Raw genomic sequence first — 16,710 nt, 5'->3', positions numbered from 1 at the left:
TCATGGGAATGATATCCTGCATGGGACATTGTCTCTTCCTCGAGGCAGCAGGGCTGAGCTGAGCAGGAGGCAGTGGCCACCACTCAAGGTCTTTTTGATAGCGTTCTTGACTTCCTGGTTCCTTAGGCAGTAGATGAATGGATTTAGCATGGGTGTGAGAACTGCATACACAGCTGAGATTAATTTGTTGGAATTAAATGATGCAATAGCTCTGGGCCGGACATACATGAAAATCATGGCTGTGTAATAAATTATAACTACAGTGAGGTGGGATGCGCAGGTGGAGAAGGCCTTCTTCCTTCCCTGGGTGGAAGGTATACGCAGAATGGTGGAGACAATGTAGATATAGGAGAGGACAGTGGTGATGAGAGGGAACACAAGAATGACAATAGCCAAAGCAAAGTCCACTAGCTCAGCTATGGACATGTCTTTGCATGCCAGTTTGAGGATTGGTGAGATATCACAGAAAAAATGATTCATAACATTGGAGCCACAGAAAGCAACATGTGAAATGAAATAGACCTTAATGACAGAGACAGTGAAACCACTCATGTAGGAGAAAGCCACCAGCTGCATACAATAACTTGTGGTCATGATGACTGAGTATCGCAGAGGGTGGCAGATGGCCACATAGCGGTCATAGGCCATGGCTGCCAGGAGCACACACTCTGTGCAGGCAAGTGAGATAAAGAAGTAGAGCTGGGTCATGCAACCTGTGAAGGAGATGCGCCGTCTCTGCAGCAGGAATCCGTCCAGCATCTTGGGGACTGTGACAGAGACATACCAGATCTCCAGAAAGGACATGCTACTTAGGAAATAGTACATTGGCTTATGAAGGGAGCCAGTGACCCAAACAGTGAGCATGATTACAAGATTCTCTATTACTATTAACAGATAGACCACAAAGAAGAGGAAGAAGAGCAGGACTTGCAGCCATGGGGCAGTGGGGAAGCCTACCAGGATGAATTCACTGACCAGAGTGATGTTTATCTCCAGCATGACTAAAAGCACTGAGAGAGATGGAAGTCTTCTGCAGCAACACCACAAATAGTGAAGATGGCTACGATGTCAGACCAGAGATGGAAGTAAGTTCATACGTCAGCCTTCCCTGTGAATGAGACTCATGCAGTAAGTTCTGTTAATAAGGACTCTTCTTCAAATGTGAAGCACATATTTTCATTAAAGTTTTTTTAGTAAAAATCTCCCAGCACTTCTACTCCAACTCTCTCTCTCTCAACTGATGACAGTGATTGGAGTGTCAATATTTATGTCATTCCCAGCTCTTTTGTCAATGAACATAGACACATTTACCTCTCCCATGTTGATTCCAGTTCTCCATTTAATTAGGAACTCACTGCACAAATATTTATTCCTGCCTGAAAGGAAACATGGAAGATAGCATCCAGTCAGAGAAAGGTCCAAAAGTTCAATATTTTGGTGACCCATGGGCTTTGATCCAGCACAGTTTCTTCAAATTAGAGTCTGAGGAAATTTAAAAATTATAATAACTGTTGGAAAATTCCTTAATGACTCCTGCATTGACTTCATATAAAAATGTGAAGGCTTAGTTATCAAACATAGGAGGCACTTCATATTTTGATCCCCACCTATTTCTGCAGCCTCATCTCTTGTGACCCTCTAAATAATGTTCCATGGCAAAGGATTGAATCAGGAGGTGCTGAAATACGTATTCTTGGTACCACTGTCTCTTTTCCATAGCAGCACACATTGGCAGAGCTTAGCACTTTTTGTTGGGTAGGAAAAGATTGTCCCTTACTCTCAATCTCCAATATACACTTGACTAATAGTAATAGTATTTAGTTTACTATTAAGGAACACCTGCCCTAGTTCTTCAATGCCTTTGACCAAATGATTTTTTTGGGGGAAGAAACTGGTCTGGAAGCAGAGAGTATCTAGTTTTACCCATGATCTAGCCCCAGTGGGAAGCAGCACCAATGCAGAGGACCCTACTCTTTAGGATATTTGTAATAATCCACAATTGCATGTTTGGCCACACAATTTACAATACATTCACCTCTGCATAAAATTTAATAGCACTGACTTTAGTGTTAGGACAATATTTCAGTCTTGTTTCCATCACATAGCAGTTGTGTCATACTTGAGAGATCACTTAACAGTTACGTACTTCCATGCTGTCTTCTATAAAATGGGAAAAAATATAATAAGGCCTACCTTAATGGAATGTGTTGTGAGAATTGAATGTAATAATGCATGGAAGGCACTTAACGTAGGACTTGACCCAAAGTTATTTTCTGTAAGTATTATTATTATGTCACATTAGACTCATACATATTTACTTAATTATACATGCTCACATTTTCACTCACATGTATTTATAAACACACACAGTCATTCATTCTCTCTCTTTTACTCACTTTTCTTGCTATATTCTGGGGAATAAAATAACCCAAGTTTCCTGGAGAACAGGATTATAGCATCTGTGAAAATTTCTTAAGTTATAGATCACTCGTGACTTTTTCCTATTTGACTCTTTGATGAATTGCTTTTATTACTTAAGCATAACCGTTTATATTATATTTTCCCCCACTTTTTTCAACAAATGATACTCCAGAGGTCTATGGTTTAAAACCTGTAGGAATAAAAAATCGTATCATTTTATTGCTCTTGTTTTAAAACCAAAAGCACTGAGCTATGGGCTCTCTCTGATATCCTAGGTAAAAAAAAAAAAAAAAAAAAAAATCTTTTCATTATGCTATAGGACTTATTTTATAGTTCTGTATGTGCTTGTACTTAAGGGAAAATATCAACACTGACAGACTTCTTCTATAACAAGAAATGTATTCTTTCTGCTTGTCCAACACCACCTAAAATATCCAGACCTCCCCACATTCCCCAAACTTTAAGTTAAGATGTACCGGATCTTCCTTTCCCATTTCATTTCCCAGCATAGTCTTTTTCCTGTTTAGGAATGATACTTGCAGCCACTTTCCAAGGTCCTTCGTGACCTTTCTAGAAGTTTTCTTCAGGAATCAGTCAATTTCTCTTGGTTCTCCAACCACTTTTCATGGTCCATCTGTCTTTACCCTAAGAAGTGAAAAATCTTCAGAAATTAACTGGTCTGCAGATTCTTATACTCTAAAGAACCATGTTTGGTCCTTGTTTAGTCTACTTAGTAGGTACGGCAGCTCTAAGGCAAGAAGACAAGAGCAGAGACAGGATAATATATTCAGCACTTGCCTACCTGTTCCTGCGTCTTCTCCTCAGGGGCCAACTTACACTATGTCTGTCCTGGCTCTAGGGAAACACACTGTGTACTGCCAAGACTATGTCCAGGAGACCTGGGAAGCTGAATCTTCATTCATGTATAAATTCTTGTTTAATCCTGGACCTTGTTTATTTATATCTATGGGTATGGTGTGGTCCTTTTCACTTACTCTCATACACAAAATGATGTAATATCAAATTAATCAGAACCCAGGATAAGAAATGGTTTAAAGAAGTGTGTTAAAGGTAATAGAATCATTCATTCTTTATATAAAATATGCTTCTTGCTCCTACTGATCTCTCACTACATATAGGGCACTGTTCTGTACATTCTCTGGAATAAAAATATGTATGTCCTGATCTCTGTCACCTAGTAACCTATAATGTTGTAAGTAAAATAAGAAGTTTACAGCATAATTAATATAGAATGTGACATGTGCGATGGTGCACATGTCACAGATGTGCCAAGAGAAGTGCAAACAAAATTCTTTGAAAATTCCAAAGAGGGAGAAATCCTTTCTGACTAAGGAACCTCAAAAAGATTTCATCAAATCAATGTCATGCCAGACTCATGGAAAGAAGATAGTTTGGAAGTAATATTGTGGTAAATAATTTCATTTCACCAATTAGAAGACATGGTTTCCAATTTAGGTTTCACTTTTTTTAAACTATCGACCTTATAAAATTATCTTTATTCCTTAGCTTATTCACCCATAAAATGAGATAACAATATTTCCTTGTCAATATCCTATCATTGATATTCAGATTAAAAGTTATATGGGGAGTGGTGTCAACAAGATGGCAGGGTAGGAGATCCCAGCCTTTAGCCCACACAACAATTAGATAGCTATACTCAAATGAAAATAGCTCTGGGAGAAGTCAGGTGTCCATTTAAAAAGGTGTAGTGGCCTGACATAGTGGTTCACACATGTAATCTCAGCACTTTAAGAGGCTGAAGCAGAAGGCTCACTTGAAGCCAGGAATTCAAGACCAGTCTGCCAACATAGTGAAATGCCTATCTCTGCAAAAAAAAATTTTTTTTATATAGCCTGGTGTGGTGGCAGGTGCCTGTAGTCCTAGATACTCAACAGGCTGAGGCAGGAGGATTGCTGGAGGCCAGGAGTTTGAGGTTACAGTGAGCTATATGATTGCACCACTGCACTCCAGCTTGGGCAATAAAGTGAGGGCCCTGTCTCCAAAAAAAATAAAAAAACAAACAAACAACAAAAAAAACCAAAGGGGTGGTAACTTAGGGGAACAAAAATCTTCAATAAGCTCTTAGCAGTTTGGAAATGTACAATACACTATTATTAAATATATTCATTATGCTCTGCAATGGATCTCAAAAATGAATACACAGTCTTCTGCAGGGCACACAGAACAGTCTCCAAGATAGATCATATGTTCAGCCATAAAACAAGCCTTAACAAATTTAAGAAGATTGAAACCATAAGAAGGCTGGGTGTGGTGGCTCACACCTGTAATCCTAGCACTGTGGGAGGCTGAGGTGGGCAAACTGCTGGAGCTCAGGAGTTTGAGGCCAGCCTGAGCAAGAAACAGACCGCATCTCTAATAAAAATAGAAAAGTTAGCTGGGCTTGGTGGTGCACACCTGTAGTACTAGCTACTCAGGAGGTTGAGGCAGGAGGATCACTTATGCCTAGGGTTTGAGGTTACAGTGAGCTATGATGATGCCACTGCACTCTACCTGGGGTAATAGAGCAAGACTCTGTAAAAAAAAAAATCAAGCATCTTTTGTGACCAAAATAGTATTAAACTAGAGATCAATAACATGAGGAAAACTGAAAAACTGACAAATGTGTGGACATTGAAGAACACATTCCTGAAAATTTTATGGGTCAATGAAAGAATCAAAAAGGAAATAAAAAATATCTTGAGACAAGCAAAAATAGAAGCACAGCATACCAAAATGTGTGGGATACAGCAAAAGCAATTCTAAAAGGGCCATTTATAGCAATGAGTACCTGTATGAAGAAAAAAGAAAGATCACAAATAAATAACCAACTTTATACCTCAAGGAATTAGAAAAAGAAGAAGAAACCAAACTTAAAGGCAGTAGAAGAAAGGATGTAACAAAGATCAGAGCAGAAGTAAATGAAATAGAGATTAGGAAACAATAGGAAAGATCAATGATATATAAAGTTGGTTTTGTCAAGAGATAATATTGATAAATCTTTCACTAGAATAAGATAAAAAGAGAGAATACTTAATAAATAAATAAATAATAAACGAAAGAGAAAACATTACAACTGATACCACAAAAACACAAAGGATCATAAGATTCTATTATGAACAATTATACTCAAACAAATTCGATAATTTGGAAAAAATAGTAAATTCCTAGAAGCATACAACCTACCAAGACCAAATCATGTATAAGCAGAAAATCTGAAAAGACCAATAATGAGAAAAGAGATTGACTTGATAATTAAGAACATCCAAATAAAGAAAAAACCCAGATGGCTTCATGGGTGAATTCTACCAAACCTTTAGGGAATAGTTAACACCATCCTGCACAACTTTTCCAAAAAATGAAGAGGTGAGACTACTTTCAAACTCATTTTACAAGGCCAGCATTACCCTGATACCAAAGCTAGACAAGGAAACTGCAATAGAAGAAAATTACAGGCCAATATCCATGATGAGCATAGTTCCAAAAATCAACAAAATACTAGCAAACTGAGTCCAACAGCATGATAGAAAGATAATTTATCATAATTAAGTAGGTTTTATCCCAGGGATGAAAAGATGGCTCAACATATACAATTCAATAAATGTAATTCATCACATAAACAGAAGTAAAAACAAAAATCAAATGATCATCTCAATTGATGAAGAATAAGCATTTGAAAAACTCTAGCATCCATTCATGATAAAAATCCTCGAAAAACTAGGAATAGAAAGAACATACTCCAAAATAACAAAAGGTATATATAACCAACTCACACTTACCATGATACCACATGTGGAAAAGTCTAAAGCATTCATCATAAGAACTGGAACAAGACAAGGATGCCCACTGTCACCAATAAAAGCATTCATATTGGGAAAGAGGAGATCAAACTATCAATGTAACAAAAGGCATTTGTACCCCCTAAACCTAGTGAAATAAATATGATAAAACTCTCCACAAATTAAATATGGAAGGAATGCACTCAACATAATAAAGGCTTGTATGACAAGCCCACAACTAACATCATACTCAGTGGTGAAAAGTTGAAAGCCTTTTCTGTAAGATCAAGAAAAGGAAAAGGGTGCTCACTCTTATCACTTCTATTCAACATAGTACTGAACGTCCTAGCCAGAGCAATTAGGTAAGAAGAAAAGGGCATCCTAACTGGAAAAAAAGAAGTAAAATGTCTCTGTGTGAAGACAACCTGATCTTATGTACAGAAAACCCTAAGGACTTCACCGTAAAAGTGTTAGAACTGATAACACAAATCCAGTAAAATTGATGGATAAAAAATCAGCATACAAAAATCAGTTGTGTTTCTATATATTAATAGTAAACTATCAGAAAAAGAAATTAGGAAAATGATTCCATTAAAAATAGTATTAAAATTGAATAAAGTACTTAGGAATAAATTTAACCAAAGAGATAAAATATCTATGCACTAAAAACGATAAAACTTTGATGAAAGAAATCAAAGACACAAAAATTGGAAAGTTACCCTACGTTCAGAGATTGGAAGAATTAATCTTGTTAAAATGTTCATATTACCCAAAGCAATCTACAGGTTCAATGTAATTCCTATCAAAATCCTATTGCTATTTTTCACATAAAAGAAAAAAAGATTCTGAAATTTATATGGAACCACAAAATATGCAAATAAATAACGAACCACAAAGGATGCAAATAACTAAAGCAATCTCAAAGAAGAACAACAAAGCTGGAGGCACCACACTGCCTGATTTCAAATGATATTACACAGCTACAGTAATCAAAATAATATGATACTGGCAGGAGAACAGACACATAGACTAATGGAACAAAATAAAGAGCCCAGACATAAACCTATACATATATAGTCAACTATTTTTCCATAAAGTTACCATGAATACACAATGGGGAAAGGATAGCCTCTTCAATAAATTAGGGTGGGAAAACTCAATGTCCTCATGTAGAGGAATGAAATTAGATCCTTATCTTATACCATACACAAAAAATCGACACAAAATAAATTAAAGATTTAAAGGTAAAACATGATATCCTAAAACTGCTGGAAGATAACAGAGGAAAAGCTCATGACATTGGTCTTGGCAATGATTTTTTAGATTTGACTCAAAAGCACAAGGAACAAAAATGAGACGAGGGGAAGGGGGAGGCTGTCAGTGTAGAGAGACTAGCACAGAAAAGGGTATAGAGGATAGACAGTGAAAGGTGAGGCCATAGAATAATAAGGCCTCCTCAATGACTACAGGTCCCACCACTGCCTCGGACTCCAGGAAGCATTCATTCATTTAATGAACATTTGTGAAGTGTACACTGTGTGCTAACAACAGGGTAAAGTGACAGCCCCTTCTGTCTGTCAAGTTGTCCACAGCCTAGTGATCTCTCAGTCTCTACTACTAATTGTGCTTCAAGTAACCATAAAATCTAGAATTGACTGTTAGAAGTTTTACAAGAATGAAGGTTTAGGAGATAGACTTGTGTCTTGGTGAGTAGCCAAAGGTGGCTAGAGGGAGATGAAGCAAGAACCTGAAAAAATGTGAAATCTTAGAAAACCTTCTCCAGTCCTTGAGGATTTGAAGGCTATATGTGATTGACTTCAATCACTCAGCCATATTCTTTGTCTAAAGGCATATTGTGAGTTGACACTAATTCTGCGAAGGCTGGGACCACTGGTTTTCATAAAATGAGACTATAGAACATGAAAATCAGGGAAGGCAATTTTGCCTCAAGGAATGATTCTAAGAGAAAATGAAGACACTTCCCCCATAGGCCCTCTCTTCTCTACCTCATGCATATAGCTGTCCACACATTCTTGCTGGCATGAAATGGTGATATCTGAAAGAGCTGGTCTTTTCTTAGAGTTGCTAAATGTATAAAGCAATAACTGTGTATCAATTATATTTTATTTTACCTCTCTCTTATCAATTAGCAAGATTAAAACATCAGTGAGTGAATGTCATGAGAATTAAAACTCCAGGTAAAAATTCAAAAAAGGTGTTCATATAAAAGTAAATCTTTGGCTGTACACATCACTGTAATAGAAAAGCAAGGGGTGGCATATCATTATTTTATGAAAGCCACTGAAATCAATGAAACTTCTATTACCTGTGTAACAAAAACATTTGTACCCCCTTAATATTTTGAAATTAAGAAAAACATAAAATGTCTATAACAAAAAATTATTTGGTATAAAAGGACTAATAATGTGTTTCTTTTTAACATAAACATCTTTTATTTTGAATTAATAGTATATTCACAGAAAAATTGCAAAGATGCTAAAGAGAGTTCTCAAATACCTATCACCCAGTTTCAGTTTCAGAATGTTTAATCTGATAATTAATAAATACATTTGAATAACACCATCTTTCATTACCATGTATACTAGTCCAAACTAAGAAATCAAAATTGATAGATTACTGTTAACTATTCATATTTTACCATTTTATAATATTTTTATAATATTTCCATTAATATTCTTTTAATATTCCAGATGTAATTGAATATACTGTATTCTACATAGTTATCTGTCTCTTTATTCTCCTCTGATCTGTATTTCTCATTCTTTACTTGTTCATAACTGTAGTGGTTTTTTAATGAAAGGAAATAGGGTTTTCAGTGCTGCAGAACAATTGCTGTTTTTAAAATGTCTTTAACCAGAAAGGTGTTTGTTTTCTATTCTGGTCAATGTGATATATTATCAAATAGTAAAAAATATTGGATTATTAATTTCAAGTAAAAAATTCTTAATCACAATTTAAAATTCATTTGTACAAGGTTTGTAATGGACAAGAAGTTAAAATAAAGAGCAAAAAGAATATTAAGAATAAGCCATGAAGAAACTTGAAATGCAGACTAGAAACTTGGTATGTATTCAACATCAGTGGAAACCACTAGATATTTGGAGCATAGAAGTCACCTACATTCATCCTCACTTGCTTATAGATTTTACTTGCCTCTGGCTATTCGGAATAACATCTGTAATCATGTGGATCTGGCACCTCCTGTACTGATGCAGGAGATTTGTGCCTTCTCCAGACACTGCCCTAGAAAAAGCAAATTATAAAACAATTGTTATTATCTAAGCAATATTTTGAAATACTGGCAGATTTTGTAGCTGCTCTAAAATAAACAGGATCAAATGGAACAAGGATAAAATAAAATCTTATATCTAGCTTATGGAAAAAAATCAGTTATGCCAGTGGAGGATGGGGAATATTTAATATGATAATTAATTCTTCATTTGAAAAATCTTAGGAGACATTATGACTTCAATTCAATATGTGTCATGAGGGTCATATGATTATTAAAATTCAGTCCAAGTCAAGAGGGGTGTCAATGTCACCACAGTACACCAAGACTCAAACTCATTCATTGTTTATTGAGAGATGAATATATAAAAGACACTGTGCTAAACACTACTCCTATACTGGAAGATTGATTTAAAATTTGAAGTGAGAATTAGGGCATTTTTTTAACTTGAAAAAATAGTACATTTTACTGTAAAAAGCTTGGAAAATAAAGACCAGCACAATGAAGAAATTCAACATCATGTGTTTACTTTCTATTAACTGGAGTTAACCTGTAAGGGAATCTCATATAATAGCAATAATAGCAATGCCCAGAGAAGGACTCTCCCATCCCAGATCACTACCCCACTGCAGAAATTTATTCTATGGGGACAGTTGGAAGATAGACTTTTGATAAACTTTATGCCTAGTCATTTTTTAATTATTGTAACAAGATACTTACATTGTTTTGGCACAAACAAGCTATGTATATTATATTAAAAATTTTAATAAGTATGGATGAGCAAATAATGCCTGATATACTTGCTAGTAGCCTTGTGCAAACTTTATTAAGCAGCAGATAGCTATAAAGAGACAGGTAGCAACAGTTGGATTCCATGTCTGGAAACAGAATCTTCATTATCTTCAGGGTTCTTGGTCTTCCAAGCTAAATTTCTGAAAATCATACTGGCATACCCTTAACGACTGTCTCTCTGTTCAGATGAATAAAGTTGTATATGTTATTGGTTAAGAAAAGTTTATTCATAAACACCTGTGGTTCAAAAAATGTGATAGGTTCACAGTACAAAAATTCTTGGTTTATTTCTCCTTCCTTGGTAACTCACACTAGAATAATCACCTCCTGGGTGATCCTGGGCCTCTGTTACCTCATAGGCTACAGTAGTGGGCTGTGGCTGGAAGAGATCCCATCAAGAAGTCTCCTATTGCTTTTCCATAATGAAGGCTGTGCTTCCTTGAATGGAACAGCATCTATGTAAATTACAATGAAGCAGACAATACAGGACCAACCTCTAGCCTGTATTTTAAGGCTGTGTACTGCAGAAATCCAATTTGTAGCTTGTAATCCATCCCTTTTCCTCTTCCTGTACTAGTTATAAGGAAGCATTGTCAGTTTCTTGGTGATATCGTTGAAACTTTAGGCCCTCATTTATGCTCTAAGAACTCCACTGGACTTCATAAAAAAATCTTGAACCTGACTTCAACAGCATTTTATCAGACATCATACCTCCCCTTTACCCATCTCTGCTAGCTTTCCTGGGGTTAGCATCCTGGCCCTGGTACAGGTGCAGAGTACAGCGTAGGGATCTCTTGACCTCTTGGTTGCGCAAGCAATAAATGATGGGATTGAGCAGTGGTACAATCACAGCATAGAGTACAGAAACCAGTTTGTTGGTGTCAAAAGCAGAGAGTGCCTTTGGCCGGGCATAGATGAAGATACTGGCTGCATAGAAGATGATCACAACAGTGAGATGAGAGGCACAGGTGGAAAAGGCTTTATGGCGTCCAGCAGCAGAGGGGATGCGCATCACAGCACCTGTAATGGCCATGTAGGAGGCCCCAGTGACAGAGAGTGGCCCCAGCAGAATAAAAATGGCCAGGACAAAATCTGTAAGCTCTGCTGTGGACATGTCAGTGCATGAGAGGTTGAGCAATGGGGAGACGTCACAGAAAAAGTGGTTGATGATGTTGGGACCACAATAAGAGAGGCGAGAAATTAGAAACACTTTGACCATGGAGATGCCAAAACCTCCAGCCCAAGAACCAAATGCCATCTGCACACACAACCGGCCACTGACAATAACAGGATAGTGGAGAGGATGGCAGATGGCCACATAGCGATCATACGCCATAACAGCAAGAAGGACACACTCAGTGCAGCCCAAGCCTAGGAAAAAGTAGAGTTGTGTCATGCATCCCTCAAAGGAGATTCGCTGTCCATGGCCCTGTTTAGACCCAACAAAGCCAGCAAGCATCTTGGGAATAGTGACAGTGACATACCAGATCTCCAGAAAGGACATATTAGCCAGAAAGAAGTACATGGGTTTGTGGAGGGTGGAATGGTTCTTGATTGCAATAATGATGAGTGTGTTCTCAGTTAGCACCAACACATAAGCCAGTAGTGAAAGGGCAAACAATAGTGCCCGCAGTGGTGCACTAGCTGGGAATCCCAGCAACACAAACTCACTCACTCTCCCACTGTGGTTCCTCTGCACCATGGTATCAATCTTGCCCACTGTTTTTCAAGAGGTGAGAATAAATGGTCTTCAGGAGGCAGCAACAAGAACCCAGCCTTTCTCTTGGTGGATTTATATTGGCAGAATGGATGCAGTGCATATAATTAATCACTGAGTTGAGGCCATTGCTTTCTTCTGTAATCTGGAAACAAACTGAGACAAACATAGACAAAATAAATGCCTTTGTGTGGGGGACAGGATAGGGGTTTGTTCTGACTGGTGGAGAAGCATGTATTGACAGACACCAAAGAACAATGACAGTAGTTGGCACCTGAAGAACATAGATAAAAACCAAAAATAGAAAGTGTGTATGGCCTAAAGTGAGGGATCGTCTCTGAGATGGATTTGACTCTGTTTTAAGGAAATAAGTTACGCATGGAGGAACAATGATAGTATATGACACAATATTTACCATACGTTATTAGTACAGGCAATGTTCTAAAAAGTTTTCAGAATTAATTCATTTGATCTTCAGAACAATCCTGTGAGTTAATACTATTGAAAGTCCCCTTTTAATGCCCTAAGAAACTAAAGCATAGAGAGTTAAATGACTTGTTCTTGGTCACAGAAATAATAAGAGGTGGAACCAGGATGTCAAGACCTCAGAGCTTCCAAAACATTCAGGAGACCTGAAGAAGGATCTGTGAAATACATTCTGGATTTATATTTGGGAGAAAAAGTCTTCAAGTCCCAGCTAGGGAAGCAATTCCCTCTGACAAGAAAGAAAGACTAAAGCAGACACAAGGAGGTCACAGTACTCGTAGAATGAAAGTCCTACAGAACCCAGACTTAAGACTTACCTAGAAATCAGATTAGGAAATGGATGCTGGGTGGCCAAAGGACTAAGAATCCCATCAGTTCTGAAAGTTGTACTAACTCTCTGGGAATGAGAGTAGCACCTTCCTTTAGCATCAAGACCAGTATAAAAACAACTTTTAGTTATTTACCTTGGTATCAGAGGTAATTTTTTTTTTCCTTTCAAAACTTCAAGCCCTTTCTGGGTCTCATGTGGAAGAGAAGTTAGAATTTCCACATGGGAGTTGATACAAAGAAAGGGTTATTTTATATCCTTATTGGTAGAGAGTGTAGAGATTAGAAAGGACAACTGAATAGAGTCAGCTGAATGTCTGGATGCTACGTCCTTTCAGAATATTTCTTGCTTTTTAGTCTTAAACCTGTTCCTATCAGGTTAGCTGGGGCAGAATGTGCTCACAAATGAAACTTCAACCTGCTGATTATTTTATACCTGAATTTATCTTCTCTTTGTGCTCTGATGTCAGTTCTTTGGCATTACTCAGTACTGGAGCCCTTGAAAGTTCTCTCAATACTAGAGTATTGCAATGCAACTACATTGCTTACATTTCTTGTCACTCTCATTCTTACCATTCATACCCATAATTGTATTTATTTGGAAATTTGTGGTCTATCAGCTATGTTCTGGACCATACGCCAAGAGTGGTGGTAGGTGAAAGATTCATGTGACATGAACTTAGTCTTCAAGGAGCTTGTAATCTTGCAGTAGGGACATATCTTCATCTTCTCATCCCTGAAAGCCTAAGCTGCCATGTCTATCCCCACACTATACGTGTACACACATACATAAATTGGAACCTCAAATCCACAATTGCCATTTATGACCTTAGCCTTGATACCTTCCCCTCAATACCTGCCTCATATGCCATTCATTGTGCTTTTGATCCTCTTGGCCTCTGACCTTCATGCTTACCCTTTAGTCTTTTCTACCTTCACGTTAAAGGTGCTGCGCACTTGAAAACCATTAGCCTCTCATACATGGACTCCATTTGATCTTTGATCTCTCTGCCTTTAGTCTCATCCCTAAAGCTCAAAGAGAACCATTTTAATTTTTTGCTTAAACTCTGTCCATAGTGCCTGTTTGCCTACACAATAATATTCAAACCATTTAAGAAGATCTACAGGTATTTCATGAGCTGCCACTGCTTTCACCAAAACCTTGTCTCTTGCCACAGTCTCTACTATATTTTATACCAGGCAGCTCTCAGCACACAACATGTATATCACCTCATAGCTTTGCTAATGCAGTCTCTGTGAGCTTGGCTAGACTCTAGTCTTTAAGTCTTGGCTTACGTGTCATCTCCTTTAGAGGCATTAGTTACCCTTCTTTTTTCCTTTTTTCTTTTACAGGTTTCGTGAGGTTCCTCTCATTAGTGTTCCTATTTAGAGTCCATGAAAACCTATGTATCATGTTACTTGTTGTATCACCGCTGCCATTGCTCTGGTAGATACAAAGGAAGTGGCCCCATATGTCCTTAATGTTATAGCAAAGTGTGCACAGAATTCCTAGAATGTCAAATCGATTTTTCAAATGCATTGTTTCTGAAAATATCTGTTCTATGATTGTTATTCCTGTGTCACAATAAATGGCATTAGCTTCCATGAAGTCACCTATTCCAGAGATCTGGAAGTATCTTAGATATTTTATACCCATCCTTCTGCCACCTCATATTCCATACACAGCTGACCAAGTCCTATCTAAACTGTCTCTTTATGTTTCATGTCTGTCCTCTTTCTCCTGTTCTTTTACTGCTTTCCTCAGAGGTCCTTAGTTATGACCCCTCCAAAACTACACATACTTCTACAGAATAGATTATTTACTTGTATGTCCACCTCTTCTTCTGACAGTAGTTCCTATTACAGGGTCTTCTTTAGTTTCTGCTTATGAATGACTTATGGATGAATGGAAAAACAGAGGAAGGTATAATATGGGCACAATAGATGAATTGCAGACAATAGGAATGGAATATAGAGAAGGCAGAATGTAAAAAGAATTTGGATGGAAATGATCCAGAATAGAGAATTTAAGTGGCTTATTAGAAGACATGAAAAATTGAGATAATATGTAAGGAAAACATAGATTGATTGTAGGGCTTCAGGGACCAGATAAAACCTGAGGAAGTAGATTAAGTAGAAAGATTGGACTTCTATGGATAAGAGGTATGATATATAGGTAAGATGAACTTGCTATATGGACAATACATTGAACGAGAGAAGATTAGGTGATGATAACTAGAATGTGGCAAGGAGAGACTGGAAATGGAAGATCAGAGGGCAGGTGGAGTATGAATAAAGTACCAGCTATGAGTGGAAAAAATCCAGAAAATGATATTAGGGTAAGTATTAACAGAACAGTCCAGATGCGGAAAATGTCAAGGAGTTTGGGTTTTTATTAAATGTAGAGAGGAATAAGAAGATGGATGGACAGAGTATAGAAAACATAGGAAAATTGACCACTTGCAGAGGAATCAGCAGAAAACAGAACCTACTCACTTTACTCAGATTTCACTGATCCATCAGAGTCCTCCTGAGATGGTTGAGTTGGTTAGAAGAGGACTCAGGGAGGGTACTGGAAAGAATGTTTAACCATCAAGACAAAGGAAGATGTGACAGAGGCTCCATCTTCCCTTGCTTCCGTAGTCAGAGAACTGCCAAACCAGGAAAGATAACTTTATCTTGCACCTCCCTGCCTTAGTCCCATTTTGCCCTCCTTCTTCTGATGCCTTGGGATGACTCTGAGGCAGAAGCCCAAGAGACCAAAAAAGGTACAATAGGGAAAAAAGAGACCAGAGCAGAGGACAGAGGAAGGTAATGTTTGGGAGACTCAAGAAAAAAGAAGTTTTTCAAAAAGTTACATTAAAGAAAAGAGTCACAATACTCTACCTTATAGTTTGTTCCCTTGCCTTCTCATCCCTTGGCAATCTCCACTTCTTTCTATCATGCCCTATTCCTGCTCGAAGAAAAGTCATGTGCTTTGGGCCAGGCCAATAGATGCTCATATCCTAACACGGGCATGTAATCTTGGGCAATTTACTAAACTACTTTTAGCCTTAAATACCTAATAAATACAGTAAGATTAATATGTCTCACAGGGTTGTTGAGAGGAGTAAATGTCATTAATATATACGGAGGGCCTGGAACATGCTAGGGTATCAACCATACTAGACAGTTTCTTCTTTTATCTCTTGACACCATTTGAGTGATACCCCTTAATTCCATGATATCATGGGAAGAATACTGAATGGAGAGTTATTCTATTTTTAGTTCCATGTTTATAAGTGATATTTTGTTTTAAATAGGATTTTGTTTTGTATGTTTATTTTCCATAAAATGATAATAACATGTATTACAAGTGTTTTGAGAATTAAGAAAAAGAAATTCTGTGAAAAGGTTTGGCACAGTACTCAACCCACAGTAAGTAGTATAACATAGAGGTAATGATGTGAGCTCTGCTTCACACTGCCTGTGTTCAACTGTGTGACTTCGGGGAAATTATTTAAACTCTCTAAGCCTCATCTCTAAAATTGGAATCATTCTAATACATATCTTACAGCATTGTTATGAGGATTAAATGAATTAATATATGAATGGAAGTTTCTTAGAACAGAACCTGGACCATAGTATTTCTTTTTGTTAATTTTGAAATATTATGGGCTACAAATATTTTTGTTACATGGATGGCTTTTATAATGCTTTAGCCAGAGCTTTAAGTGTGCCCATCACCAGAATAGTGTTCATTGCACCTGTTAAACAGGTTTTAACCCCTACCATAGCCCTCCCCACTTTTTCATTTCCAAAATTTTTACTTCTTTCTGTGCCCATCAATTAGTTCCAAATTATTAGACAATTCATCAGTAGATTAACAAGATGTGGTGTATATATACTGAGGAGTACTACTCAGCCTCAAAAAGAAATGG

General features: G+C 37.3%; 2 protein-coding genes across 2 annotated transcripts; both read right to left on the bottom strand.

Annotated features, from left to right (window-relative positions):
• On the bottom strand, positions 1-999 carry LOC105859891 (olfactory receptor 6B9-like). Its single transcript, XM_012744146.2, has one exon. The coding sequence runs from the start codon at positions 997-999 to the stop codon at positions 1-3; it is 999 nt and encodes a 332-aa protein (XP_012599600.2).
• Positions 1,000-10,978: 9,979 nt separating this feature from the next.
• Positions 10,979-11,962, bottom strand: OR6A2 (olfactory receptor family 6 subfamily A member 2). Its single transcript, XM_012744160.3, has one exon. The coding sequence runs from the start codon at positions 11,960-11,962 to the stop codon at positions 10,979-10,981; it is 984 nt and encodes a 327-aa protein (XP_012599614.3).
• Between the last annotated feature and the right edge of the window lie 4,748 nt (positions 11,963-16,710).

This window comes from Microcebus murinus, chromosome 4 (genome assembly GCF_040939455.1).
Source record: "Microcebus murinus isolate Inina chromosome 4, M.murinus_Inina_mat1.0, whole genome shotgun sequence".
NCBI classification, from domain to species: domain Eukaryota; kingdom Metazoa; phylum Chordata; class Mammalia; order Primates; family Cheirogaleidae; genus Microcebus; species Microcebus murinus.
The sequence above is the reverse complement of the archived record's forward strand: the minus strand, read 5'-3'. Positions and strand labels throughout refer to the sequence as shown.

Excerpts from the sequence above, each read along its gene's own strand:
- LOC105859891 (XM_012744146.2), bottom strand. The coding sequence starts at position 999 with ATGCTGGAGATAAACATCACTCTGGTCAGTGAATTCATCCTGGTAGGC.
- OR6A2 (XM_012744160.3), bottom strand. The coding sequence starts at position 11,962 with ATGGTGCAGAGGAACCACAGTGGGAGAGTGAGTGAGTTTGTGTTGCTG.